The sequence below is a fragment of the Lampris incognitus genome, chromosome 4 (assembly GCF_029633865.1).
Source record: "Lampris incognitus isolate fLamInc1 chromosome 4, fLamInc1.hap2, whole genome shotgun sequence".
Taxonomy (NCBI): Eukaryota; Metazoa; Chordata; class Actinopteri; order Lampriformes; family Lampridae; genus Lampris; species Lampris incognitus.
The window spans coordinates 70,384,292-70,402,437 of NC_079214.1; the positions used below are offsets into that span (position 1 = coordinate 70,384,292).

Here is an 18,146-nt window from a genome sequence, read left to right on the forward strand (position 1 = left end):
CCACACCAACATATTACCACTGCTGCTACATCCACACCAACATATTACCACTTCTACTACATCCACACCAACATATTACCACTTCTACTACATCCACACCAACATATTACCACTGCTACTACATCCACACCAACATAATACCACTTCTACTACATCCACACCAACATATCACCACTGCTACTACATCCACACCAACATATTACCACTTCTACTACATCCACACCAACATATTACCACTGCTACTACATCCACACCAACATATTACCACTGCTACTACATCCACACCAACATATTACCACTTCTACTACATCCACACCAACATATTACCACTGCTGCTACATCCACACCAACATATCACCACTGCTACTACATCCACACCAACATATTACCACTTCTACTACATCCACACCAACATATTACCACTTATACTACATCCACACCAACATATTACCACTGCTACTACATCCACACCAACATATCACCACTGCTACTACATCCACACCAACATATTACCACTTCTACTACATCCACACCAACATATCACCACTGCTACTACATCCACACCAACATATCACCACTGCTACTACATCCACACCAACATATCACCACTGCTACTACATCCACGACAACATATTACCACTGCTACTACATCCACACCAACATATTACCACTGCTACTACATCCACACCAACATATTACCACTGCTACTACATCCACACCAACATATTACCACTGCTACTACATCCACACCAACATATCACCACTGCTACTACATCCACACCAACATATCACCACTGCTACTACATCCACACCAACATATTACCACTGCTACTACATCCACACCAACATATTACCACTGCTACTACATCCACACCAACATATTACCACTGCTACTACATCCACACCAACATATTACCACTTCTACTACATCCACACCAACATATTACCACTGCTACTACATCCACACCAACATAATACCACTTCTACTACATCCACACCAACATATTACCACTGCTGCTACATCCACACCAACATATTACCACTGCTACTACATCCACACCAACATATTACCACTTCTACTACATCCACACCAACATATTACCACTTCTACTACATCCACACCAACATATTACCACTGCTGCTACATCCACACCAACATATTACCACTGCTACTACATCCACACCAACATATTACCATTGCTACTACATCCACACCAACATATTACCACTGCTACTACATCCACACCAACATATCACCACTGCTACTACATCCACACCAACATATCACCACTGCTACTACATCCACACCAACATATTACCACTTCTACTACATCCACACCAACATATCACCACTGCTACTACATCCACACCAACATATCACCACTGCTACTACATCCACACCAACATATCACCACTGCTACTACATCCACGACAACATATTACCACTGCTACTACATCCACACCAACATATTACCACTGCTACTACATCCACACCAACATATTACCACTGCTACTACATCCACACCAACATATTACCACTGCTACTACATCCACACCAACATATCACCACTGCTACTACATCCACACCAACATATCACCACTGCTACTACATCCACACCAACATATTACCACTGCTACTACATCCACACCAACATATTACCACTGCTACTACATCCACACCAACATATTACCACTGCTACTACATCCACACCAACATATTACCACTTCTACTACATCCACACCAACATATTACCACTGCTACTACATCCACACCAACATAATACCACTTCTACTACATCCACACCAACATATTACCACTGCTGCTACATCCACACCAACATATTACCACTGCTACTACATCCACACCAACATATTACCACTTCTACTACATCCACACCAACATATTACCACTTCTACTACATCCACACCAACATATTACCACTGCTGCTACATCCACACCAACATATTACCACTGCTACTACATCCACACCAACATATTACCATTGCTACTACATCCACACCAACATATTACCACTTCTACTACATCCACACCAACATATTACCACTTCTACTACATCCACACCAACATATTACCACTTCTACTACATCCACACCAACATATTACCACTTCTACTACATCCACACCAACATATTACCACCACTGCTGCTACATCCACACCAACATATTACCACTGCTGCTACATCCACACCAACATATTACCACTGCTGCTACATCCACACCAACATATTACCACCACTGCTGCTACATCCACACCAACATTTACCACTGCTGCTACATCCACACCAACATTTACCACTGCTACTACATCCACACCAACATATTACCACTGCTGCTACATCCACACCAACATATTACCACTTCTACTACATCCACACCAACATATTACCACCGCTGCTACATCCACACCAACATATTACCACTGCTGCTACATCCACACCAACATATTACCACTTCTACTACATCCACACCAACATATTACCACCACCGCTACTACATCCACACCAACATATTACCACTGCTGCTACATCCACACCAACATATTACCACTGCTACTACATCCACACCAACATATTACCACTGCTGCTACATCCACACCAACATATTACCACTGCTGCTACATCCACACCAACATATTACCACTGCTGCTACATCCACACCAACATATTACCACTGCTACTACATCCACACCAACATATTACCACTGCTACTACATCCACACCAACATATTACCACTGCTACTACATCCACACCAACATATTACCACTGCTACTACATCCACACCAACATATTACCACTGCTACTACATCCACACCAACATATTACCACTTCTACTACATCCACACCAACATATTACCACTTCTACTACATCCACACCAACATATTACCACTGCTACTACATCCACACCAACATATTACCACTGCTACTACATCCACACCAACATGTTACCACTTCTACTACATCCACACCAACATATTACCACTGCTGCTACATCCACACCAACATATTACCACTGCAGCTACATCCACACCAACATTTACCACTGCTGCTACATCCACACCAACATATTACCACTGCTGCTACATCCACACCAACATTTACCACTGCTACTACATCCACACCAACATATTACCACTGCTACTACATCCACACCAACATATTACCACTTCTACTACATCCACAATATCATATTACCACTGCTGCTACATCCACACCAACATATTACCACCACTTCTACTACATCCACAATATCATAATACCACTGCTGCTACATCCACACCAACATATTACCACCACTTCTACTACATCCACAATATCATAATACCACTGCTACTACATCCACACCAACATATTACCACTGCTACTACAACCACACCAACATATTACCACTGCTGCTACAACCATAGTAACTAACATATCACCACCACTTCTACTACATCCACAATATCATATTACCGCCACTTCTACTACATCAACAATATCATATTACCACTTCTACTACATCAACACCAACATATTACCACTGCTACTACATCCACAACATATTACCACCGCTTCTACTACATCCACACCAACATATTACCACTGCTGCTACAACCATAGTAACTAACATATTACCACCACTTCTACTACATCCACAATATCATATTACCACCACTTCTACTACATCAACAATATCATATTACCACTTCTACTACATCAACACCAACATATTACCAGTGCTACTACATCCACAACATATTACCACCGCTTCTACTACATCCACAACAACATATTACCACTGCTGCTACAACCATAGTAACATATTACCACCACTTCTACTACATCCACACCAACATATTACCACTGCTGCTTCATCCACACCAACATATTACCACTGCTACTACATCCACACCAACATATTACCACTGCTACTACATCCACACCAACATATTACCACTGCTACTACATCCACACCAACATATTACCACTGCTACTACATCCACACCAACATATTACCACTGCTACTACATCCACACCAACATATTACCACTGCTACTACATCCACAATATCACATTACCACTGCTGCTACATCCACAGTAACATATTACCATTTCTACTACATCCACAACAACACATTACCACTTCTACTACATCCACAATATCATATTACCACTGCTGCTACATTCACAATATCATATTACCACTGCTGCTACATCCACAATAGCATATTACCACTTCTACTACATCCACAATATCATATTATCACTGCTGCTACATCCACAATATCATATTACCACTGTGACTACATCAACACCAACATATTACCACTTCTACTACATCCACAATAACATATTACCACTTCTACTAAATCCACAATATCCTATTACCACTGCTGCTACATCCACAATATCATATTACCACTGTGACATCCACAGTAACATATTACCACTTCTACTACATCCACAATAACATATTACCACTTCTACTACATCCACAACAACATATTACCACCTCTACTACATCCACAATAACATATTACCACTTCTACTACATCCACAGTAACATATTACCACTTCTACTGCATCCACAATAACATATTACCGCCTCTACTACAACCACAATAACATATTACCACCTCTACTACAACCACAATAACATATTACCACTTCTACTACATCCACAACAACATATTACCACTTCTACTACATCCACAGTAACATATTACCACTTCTACTACAACCACAATAACATATTACCACTTCTACTACATCCACAGTAACATATTACCACTTCTACTACAACCACAATAACATTACCACCTCTACTACAACCACAATAACATATTACCTCCGCTGCGACTACATCCACAACAACATATTACCACTTCTACTACATCCACAATATCATATTACCACTGCCACTACATCCACAATATCATATTACCACTGCTGCTACATCCACACCAACATATTACCACTGCTGCTACATCCACACCAACATTTACCACTGCTGCTACATCCACACCAACATATTACCACTGCTGCTACATCCACACCAACATTTACCACTGCTACTACATCCACACCAACATATTACCACTGCTACTACATCCACACCAACATATTACCACTTCTACTACATCCACAATATCATATTACCACTGCTGCTACATCCACACCAACATATTACCACCACTTCTACTACATCCACAACATATTACCACTGCTACTACAACCACACCAACATATTACCACTGCTGCTACAACCATAGTAACTAACATATCACCACCACTTCTACTACATCCACAATATCATATTACCACCACTTCTACTACATCAACAATATCATATTACCACTTCTACTACATCAACACCAACATATTACCACTGCTACTACATCCACAACATATTACCACCGCTTCTACTACATCCACACCAACATATTACCACTGCTGCTACAACCATAGTAACTAACATATTACCACCACTTCTACTACATCCACAATATCATATTACCACCACTTCTACTACATCAACAATATCATATTACCACTTCTACTACATCAACACCAACATATTACCAGTGCTACTACATCCACAACATATTACCACCGCTTCTACTACATCCACAACAACATATTACCACTGCTGCTACAACCATAGTAACATATTACCACCACTTCTACTACATCCACACCAACATATTACCACTGCTGCTTCATCCACACCAACATATTACCACTGCTACTACATCCACACCAACATATTACCACTGCTACTACATCCACACCAACATATTACCACTGCTACTACATCCACACCAACATATTACCACTGCTACTACATCCACACCAACATATTACCACTGCTACTACATCCACACCAACATATTACCACTGCTACTACATCCACAATATCACATTACCACTGCTGCTACATCCACAGTAACATATTACCATTTCTACTACATCCACAACAACACATTACCACTTCTACTACATCCACAATATCATATTACCACTGCTGCTACATTCACAATATCATATTACCACTGCTGCTACATCCACAATAGCATATTACCACTTCTACTACATCCACACCAACATATTACCACTTCTACTACATCCACACCAACATATTACCACTGCTACTACATCCATACCAACATATTACCACTGCTACTACATCCATACCAACATATTACCACTGCTACTACATCCACACCAACATATCACCACTGCTACTACATCCACACCAACATATCACCACTTCTACTACATCCACACCAACATATTACCACTGCTACTACATCCACACCAACATAATACCACTTCTACTACATCCACACCAACATATTACCACTGCTGCTACATCCACACCAACATATTACCACTTCTACTACATCCACACCAACATATTACCACTTCTACTACATCCACACCAACATAATACCACTGCTGCTACATCCACACCAACATATTACCACTTCTACTACATCCACACCAACATATTACCACTGCTACTACATCCACACCAACATATTACCACTGCTACTACATCCACACCAACATATCACCACTGCTACTACATCCACACCAACATATCACCACTGCTACTACATCCACACCAACATATCACCACTGCTACTACATCCACACCAACATATCACCACTGCTACTACATCCACGACAACATATTACCACTGCTACTACATCCACACCAACATATTACCACTGCTACTACATCCACACCAACATATCACCACTGCTACTACATCCACACCAACATATCACCACTGCTACTACATCCACACCAACATATCACCACTGCTACTACATCCACACCAACATATTACCACTGCTACTACATCCACACCAACATATTACCACTGCTACTACATCCACACCAACATATTACCACTTCTACTACATCCACACCAACATATTACCACTGCTACTACATCCACACCAACATATTACCACTGCTACTACATCCACACCAACATATTACCACTTCTACTACATCCACACCAACATATTACCACTGCTGCTACATCCACACCAACATATCACCACTGCTACTACATCCACACCAACATATTACCACTTCTACTACATCCACACCAACATATTACCACTTATACTACATCCACACCAACATATTACCACTGCTACTACATCCACACCAACATATCACCACTGCTACTACATCCACACCAACATATTACCACTTCTACTACATCCACACCAACATATTACCACTGCTACTACATCCACACCAACATATTACCACTGCTACTACATCCACACCAACATAATACCACTTCTACTACATCCACACCAACATATTACCACTGCTGCTACATCCACACCAACATATTACCACTGCTACTACATCCACACCAACATATCACCACTGCTACTACATCCACACCAACATATCACCACTTCTACTACATCCACACCAACATATTACCACTGATACTACATCCACACCAACATAATACCACTTCTACTACATCCACACCAACATATTACCACTGCTGCTACATCCACACCAACATATTACCACTTCTACTACATCCACACCAACATATTACCACTTCTACTACATCCACACCAACATAATACCACTGCTGCTACATCCACACCAACATATTACCACTTCTACTACATCCACACCAACATATTACCACTGCTACTACATCCACACCAACATATTACCACTGCTACTACATCCACACCAACATATCACCACTGCTACTACATCCACACCAACATATCACCACTGCTACTACATCCACACCAACATATCACCACTGCTACTACATCCACACCAACATATCACCACTGCTACTACATCCACGACAACATATTACCACTGCTACTACATCCACACCAACATATTACCACTGCTACTACATCCACACCAACATATTACCACTGCTACTACATCCACACCAACATATCACCACTGCTACTACATCCACACCAACATATCACCACTGCTACTACATCCACACCAACATATTACCACTGCTACTACATCCACACCAACATATTACCACTGCTACTACATCCACACCAACATATTACCACTTCTACTACATCCACACCAACATATTACCACTGCTACTACATCCACACCAACATATTACCACTGCTACTACATCCACACCAACATATTACCACTTCTACTACATCCACACCAACATATTACCACTGCTGCTACATCCACACCAACATATCACCACTGCTACTACATCCACACCAACATATTACCACTTCTACTACATCCACACCAACATATTACCACTTATACTACATCCACACCAACATATTACCACTGCTACTACATCCACACCAACATATCACCACTGCTACTACATCCACACCAACATATTACCACTTCTACTACATCCACACCAACATATTACCACTGCTACTACATCCACACCAACATATCACCACTGCTACTACATCCACACCAACATATCACCACTGCTACTACATCCACGACAACATATTACCACTGCTACTACATCCACACCAACATATTACCACTGCTACTACATCCACACCAACATATTACCACTGCTACTACATCCACACCAACATATCACCACTGCTACTACATCCACACCAACATATCACCACTGCTACTACATCCACACCAACATATTACCACTGCTACTACATCCACACCAACATATTACCACTGCTACTACATCCACACCAACATATTACCACTGCTACTACATCCACACCAACATATTACCACTTCTACTACATCCACACCAACATATTACCACTGCTACTACATCCACACCAACATAATACCACTTCTACTACATCCACACCAACATATTACCACTGCTACTACATCCACACCAACATATTACCACTGCTACTACATCCACACCAACATATTACCACTTCTACTACATCCACACCAACATATTACCACTGCTGCTACATCCACACCAACATATTACCACTGCTGCTACATCCACACCAACATATTACCACTTCTACTACATCCACACCAACATATTACCACTTCTACTACATCCACACCAACATATTACCACTGCTACTACATCCACACCAACATAATACCACTTCTACTACATCCACACCAACATATCACCACTGCTACTACATCCACACCAACATATTACCACTTCTACTACATCCACACCAACATATTACCACTGCTACTACATCCACACCAACATATTACCACTGCTACTACATCCACACCAACATATTACCACTTCTACTACATCCACACCAACATATTACCACTGCTGCTACATCCACACCAACATATCACCACTGCTACTACATCCACACCAACATATTACCACTTCTACTACATCCACACCAACATATTACCACTTATACTACATCCACACCAACATATTACCACTGCTACTACATCCACACCAACATATCACCACTGCTACTACATCCACACCAACATATTACCACTTCTACTACATCCACACCAACATATCACCACTGCTACTACATCCACACCAACATATCACCACTGCTACTACATCCACACCAACATATCACCACTGCTACTACATCCACGACAACATATTACCACTGCTACTACATCCACACCAACATATTACCACTGCTACTACATCCACACCAACATATTACCACTGCTACTACATCCACACCAACATATTACCACTGCTACTACATCCACACCAACATATCACCACTGCTACTACATCCACACCAACATATCACCACTGCTACTACATCCACACCAACATATTACCACTGCTACTACATCCACACCAACATATTACCACTGCTACTACATCCACACCAACATATTACCACTGCTACTACATCCACACCAACATATTACCACTTCTACTACATCCACACCAACATATTACCACTGCTACTACATCCACACCAACATAATACCACTTCTACTACATCCACACCAACATATTACCACTGCTGCTACATCCACACCAACATATTACCACTGCTACTACATCCACACCAACATATTACCACTTCTACTACATCCACACCAACATATTACCACTTCTACTACATCCACACCAACATATTACCACTGCTGCTACATCCACACCAACATATTACCACTGCTACTACATCCACACCAACATATTACCATTGCTACTACATCCACACCAACATATTACCACTGCTACTACATCCACACCAACATATCACCACTGCTACTACATCCACACCAACATATCACCACTGCTACTACATCCACACCAACATATCACCACTGCTACTACATCCACGACAACATATTACCACTGCTACTACATCCACACCAACATATTACCACTGCTACTACATCCACACCAACATATTACCACTGCTACTACATCCACACCAACATATTACCACTGCTACTACATCCACACCAACATATCACCACTGCTACTACATCCACACCAACATATCACCACTGCTACTACATCCACACCAACATATTACCACTGCTACTACATCCACACCAACATATTACCACTGCTACTACATCCACACCAACATATTACCACTGCTACTACATCCACACCAACATATTACCACTTCTACTACATCCACACCAACATATTACCACTGCTACTACATCCACACCAACATAATACCACTTCTACTACATCCACACCAACATATTACCACTGCTGCTACATCCACACCAACATATTACCACTGCTACTACATCCACACCAACATATTACCACTTCTACTACATCCACACCAACATATTACCACTTCTACTACATCCACACCAACATATTACCACTGCTGCTACATCCACACCAACATATTACCACTGCTACTACATCCACACCAACATATTACCATTGCTACTACATCCACACCAACATATTACCACTTCTACTACATCCACACCAACATATTACCACTTCTACTACATCCACACCAACATATTACCACTTCTACTACATCCACACCAACATATTACCACTTCTACTACATCCACACCAACATATTACCACCACTGCTGCTACATCCACACCAACATATTACCACTGCTGCTACATCCACACCAACATATTACCACTGCTGCTACATCCACACCAACATATTACCACCACTGCTGCTACATCCACACCAACATTTACCACTGCTGCTACATCCACACCAACATTTACCACTGCTACTACATCCACACCAACATATTACCACTGCTGCTACATCCACACCAACATATTACCACTTCTACTACATCCACACCAACATATTACCACCGCTGCTACATCCACACCAACATATTACCACTGCTGCTACATCCACACCAACATATTACCACTTCTACTACATCCACACCAACATATTACCACCACCGCTACTACATCCACACCAACATATTACCACTGCTGCTACATCCACACCAACATATTACCACTGCTACTACATCCACACCAACATATTACCACTGCTGCTACATCCACACCAACATATTACCACTGCTGCTACATCCACACCAACATATTACCACTGCTGCTACATCCACACCAACATATTACCACTGCTACTACATCCACACCAACATATTACCACTGCTACTACATCCACACCAACATATTACCACTGCTACTACATCCACACCAACATATTACCACTGCTACTACATCCACACCAACATATTACCACTGCTACTACATCCACACCAACATATTACCACTTCTACTACATCCACACCAACATATTACCACTTCTACTACATCCACACCAACATATTACCACTGCTACTACATCCACACCAACATATTACCACTGCTACTACATCCACACCAACATGTTACCACTTCTACTACATCCACACCAACATATTACCACTGCTGCTACATCCACACCAACATATTACCACTGCAGCTACATCCACACCAACATTTACCACTGCTGCTACATCCACACCAACATATTACCACTGCTGCTACATCCACACCAACATTTACCACTGCTACTACATCCACACCAACATATTACCACTGCTACTACATCCACACCAACATATTACCACTTCTACTACATCCACAATATCATATTACCACTGCTGCTACATCCACACCAACATATTACCACCACTTCTACTACATCCACAATATCATAATACCACTGCTGCTACATCCACACCAACATATTACCACCACTTCTACTACATCCACAATATCATAATACCACTGCTACTACATCCACACCAACATATTACCACTGCTACTACAACCACACCAACATATTACCACTGCTGCTACAACCATAGTAACTAACATATCACCACCACTTCTACTACATCCACAATATCATATTACCGCCACTTCTACTACATCAACAATATCATATTACCACTTCTACTACATCAACACCAACATATTACCACTGCTACTACATCCACAACATATTACCACCGCTTCTACTACATCCACACCAACATATTACCACTGCTGCTACAACCATAGTAACTAACATATTACCACCACTTCTACTACATCCACAATATCATATTACCACCACTTCTACTACATCAACAATATCATATTACCACTTCTACTACATCAACACCAACATATTACCAGTGCTACTACATCCACAACATATTACCACCGCTTCTACTACATCCACAACAACATATTACCACTGCTGCTACAACCATAGTAACATATTACCACCACTTCTACTACATCCACACCAACATATTACCACTGCTGCTTCATCCACACCAACATATTACCACTGCTACTACATCCACACCAACATATTACCACTGCTACTACATCCACACCAACATATTACCACTGCTACTACATCCACACCAACATATTACCACTGCTACTACATCCACACCAACATATTACCACTGCTACTACATCCACACCAACATATTACCACTGCTACTACATCCACAATATCACATTACCACTGCTGCTACATCCACAGTAACATATTACCATTTCTACTACATCCACAACAACACATTACCACTTCTACTACATCCACAATATCATATTACCACTGCTGCTACATTCACAATATCATATTACCACTGCTGCTACATCCACAATAGCATATTACCACTTCTACTACATCCACAATATCATATTATCACTGCTGCTACATCCACAATATCATATTACCACTGTGACTACATCAACACCAACATATTACCACTTCTACTACATCCACAATAACATATTACCACTTCTACTAAATCCACAATATCCTATTACCACTGCTGCTACATCCACAATATCATATTACCACTGTGACATCCACAGTAACATATTACCACTTCTACTACATCCACAATAACATATTACCACTTCTACTACATCCACAACAACATATTACCACCTCTACTACATCCACAATAACATATTACCACTTCTACTACATCCACAGTAACATATTACCACTTCTACTGCATCCACAATAACATATTACCGCCTCTACTACAACCACAATAACATATTACCACCTCTACTACAACCACAATAACATATTACCACTTCTACTACATCCACAACAACATATTACCACTTCTACTACATCCACAGTAACATATTACCACTTCTACTACAACCACAATAACATATTACCACTTCTACTACATCCACAGTAACATATTACCACTTCTACTACAACCACAATAACATTACCACCTCTACTACAACCACAATAACATATTACCTCCGCTGCGACTACATCCACAACAACATATTACCACTTCTACTACATCCACAATATCATATTACCACTGCCACTACATCCACAATATCATATTACCACTGCTGCTACATCCACACCAACATATTACCACTGCTGCTACATCCACACCAACATTTACCACTGCTGCTACATCCACACCAACATATTACCACTGCTGCTACATCCACACCAACATTTACCACTGCTACTACATCCACACCAACATATTACCACTGCTACTACATCCACACCAACATATTACCACTTCTACTACATCCACAATATCATATTACCACTGCTGCTACATCCACACCAACATATTACCACCACTTCTACTACATCCACAACATATTACCACTGCTACTACAACCACACCAACATATTACCACTGCTGCTACAACCATAGTAACTAACATATCACCACCACTTCTACTACATCCACAATATCATATTACCACCACTTCTACTACATCAACAATATCATATTACCACTTCTACTACATCAACACCAACATATTACCACTGCTACTACATCCACAACATATTACCACCGCTTCTACTACATCCACACCAACATATTACCACTGCTGCTACAACCATAGTAACTAACATATTACCACCACTTCTACTACATCCACAATATCATATTACCACCACTTCTACTACATCAACAATATCATATTACCACTTCTACTACATCAACACCAACATATTACCAGTGCTACTACATCCACAACATATTACCACCGCTTCTACTACATCCACAACAACATATTACCACTGCTGCTACAACCATAGTAACATATTACCACCACTTCTACTACATCCACACCAACATATTACCACTGCTGCTTCATCCACACCAACATATTACCACTGCTACTACATCCACACCAACATATTACCACTGCTACTACATCCACACCAACATATTACCACTGCTACTACATCCACACCAACATATTACCACTGCTACTACATCCACACCAACATATTACCACTGCTACTACATCCACACCAACATATTACCACTGCTACTACATCCACAATATCACATTACCACTGCTGCTACATCCACAGTAACATATTACCATTTCTACTACATCCACAACAACACATTACCACTTCTACTACATCCACAATATCATATTACCACTGCTGCTACATTCACAATATCATATTACCACTGCTGCTACATCCACAATAGCATATTACCACTTCTACTACATCCACAATATCATATTATCACTGCTGCTACATCCACAATATCATATTACCACTGTGACTACATCAACACCAACATATTACCACTTCTACTACATCCACAATAACATATTACCACTTCTACTAAATCCACAATATCCTATTACCACTGCTGCTACATCCACAATATCATATTACCACTGTGACATCCACAGTAACATATTACCACTTCTACTACATCCACAGTAACATATTACCACTTCTACTACATCCACAATAACATATTACCACTTCTACTACATCCACAACAACATATTACCACCTCTACTACATCCACAATAACATATTACCACTTCTACTACATCCACAGTAACATATTACCACTTCTACTACATCCACAATAACATATTACCGCCTCTACTACAACCACAATAACATATTACCACCTCTACTACAACCACAATAACATATTACCACTTCTACTACATCCACAACAACATATTACCACTTCTACTACATCCACAGTAACATATTACCACTTCTACTACATCCACAACAACATATTACCACTTCTACTACATCCACAATAACATATTACCGCTTCTACTACATCCACAGTAACATATTACCACTTCTACTACAACCACAATAACATTACCACCTCTACTACAACCACAATAACATATTACCACCGCTGCGACTACATCCACAACAACATATTACCACTTCTACTACATCCACAATATCATATTACCACTGCCACTACATCCACAATATCATATTACCACTGCTGCTACATCCACAGTAACATATTACCACTTCTACTACATCCACAACAACATATTACCACTTCTACTACAACCACAATAACATATTACCACCTCTACTACAACCACAATAACATATTACCACCGCTGCTACTACAACCAGAATAGCCTATTACCACCGCTGCGACTACATCCACAAAAACATATTACCGCCGCTGCTACTACAACCAGAATACCATGTTACCGCCGCTGCTACTACAACCACAATACCATGTTACCGCCGCTGCTACTACAACCACAATACCATGTTACCACCGCTGCTACTACAACCACAATAACATATTACCACCTCTACTACAACCACAATAACATATCACCACTTCTACTACATCCACAACAACATATTACCACTTCTACTACATCCACAGTAACATATTACCACTTCTACTACATCCACAACAACATATTACCACTTCTACTACAACCACAATAACATATTACCACTTCTACTACATCCACAGTAACATATTACCACTTCTACTACATCCACAGTAACATATTACCACTTCTACTACATCCACAATATCATATTACCACTGCGACTACATCCACAATATCATATTACCACTGCTGCTACATCCACAGTAACATATTACCACTTCTACTACATCCACAACAACATATTACCACATCTACTACAACCACAATAACATATTACTACCTCTACTACAACCACAATAACATATTACCACTTCTACTACATCCACAGTAACATATTACCACTTCTACTACATCCACAGTAACATATTACCACTTCTACTACATCCACAATATCATATTACCACTGCGACTACATCCACAATATCATATTACCACTGCTGCTACATCCACAGTAACATATTACCACTTCTACTACATCCACAACAACATATTACCACATCTACTACAACCACAATAACATATTACCACCTCTACTACAACCACAATAACATATTACCACCGCTGCGACTACATCCACAATAACATATTACCACCGCTGCTACTACAACCAGAATACCATGTTACCGCCGCTGCTACTACAACCAGAATACCATGTTACCACCGCTGCTACTACAACCAGAATACCATGTTACCGCCGCTGCTACTACAACCAGAATACCATGTTACCGCCGCTGCTACTACAACCACAATACCATGTTACCGCCGCTGCTACTACAACCACAATACTATGTTACCACCGCTGCTACTACAACCACAATACTATGTTACCACCGCTGCTACTACAACCACAATAACAAACATGCATTTTAGGAAGACTTTATGAGGACTTAGGAGGACTTACAAGTTTTGATAAAATGCTTGTTTATCCAAGTATGGTTACAAACTACTTATGCAGCAAGTTGGTTGTAACTGCTTGCTTGACTTTGGGAGTTGTATAGACAGATGTTTTGAGCACTACAGTCAGCCCGGATTACTTCGTCTAACTAGCCAACTACCTTAAACTGACGTTCAACACTTGGATCAGTAGCTACTTCCAAGCTTTAGCAGTGTGTTATATTAAGAGTGCAAATACTGTGTTTGTGGTTGTGTGTGTACTTATATTTACCTCCTGTGGTAGCTCCAGCTTGGTGCGATCATCCTGTCCATTGGAGTGGAGGCCCATAAGGTAGGGTACAGGGGCATCTAGGAAGTGCAGGAGTGAGGCAGGCAGGATGGGCACATAGACATGCTGCCACTGGAATGGGAACATTAAGGCCGTGATGCTCTCTGCCACCGTCATCAGCCGCTGGTAATCTGTCTCACACACACACACACACACACACACACACACACACACACACACACACACACATCCATGAATACACCAAGAAAACAGTGTAGGGTTGTGTTGCTCTTCTCCTCACTTCAACAATCAGAGCAGAGGGCAAGGACATCCTTACGTCTACTGACAAAGACCTGGAGAGATCTGAACCAAGATGGACCTTCCTCCAGATCTCAGCAGTATTTTTCCACATGGCACTGATCTGTTAACAAGGCAAGAGTGCTCCACAAGTGGCAGAAACAGGAGTATTACAACCATGATGTTATGTAAAGGCCTTTTCAATAATGATAGTAATAATAAACTGAGATGACAGAGATACTCAGAATTAGTCTCTATAGTCATTAGAATTATAATGATGTGCTTGGCACCAAAATGCCAAAAATAATCCCACACCAATACAACATCGCTACAAGTGGGGGGACGTCTTTATGAAGGTAGACTCCATTATTTGTCAGGAATTTCACGAAACAGACTAGATTTTGATCAAAGAACAACCAGAGAGTATTAGCTGTGGTGACACTAACCTGATGTCTCACTAACATCAGCTGACATTTCTTTCTGATGGACTTCATTCAGTGTCACTCATTCATACACTGG

General features: G+C 40.7%; 1 protein-coding gene across 2 annotated transcripts in view; it reads right to left on the reverse strand.

The window, feature by feature from the left end:
* The window catches only part of dennd5a (DENN/MADD domain containing 5A), a 99,455-nt gene that overhangs the window by 36,521 nt on the left and 44,788 nt on the right, over positions 1–18,146 (reverse strand). For both annotated transcript variants that reach the window (XM_056278161.1, XM_056278160.1), the window contains one exon: positions 17,334–17,521. In XM_056278161.1, the coding sequence (XP_056134136.1) occupies positions 17,334–17,521 (188 nt within the window). The remainder of the gene's footprint in view (positions 1–17,333; positions 17,522–18,146) is intronic.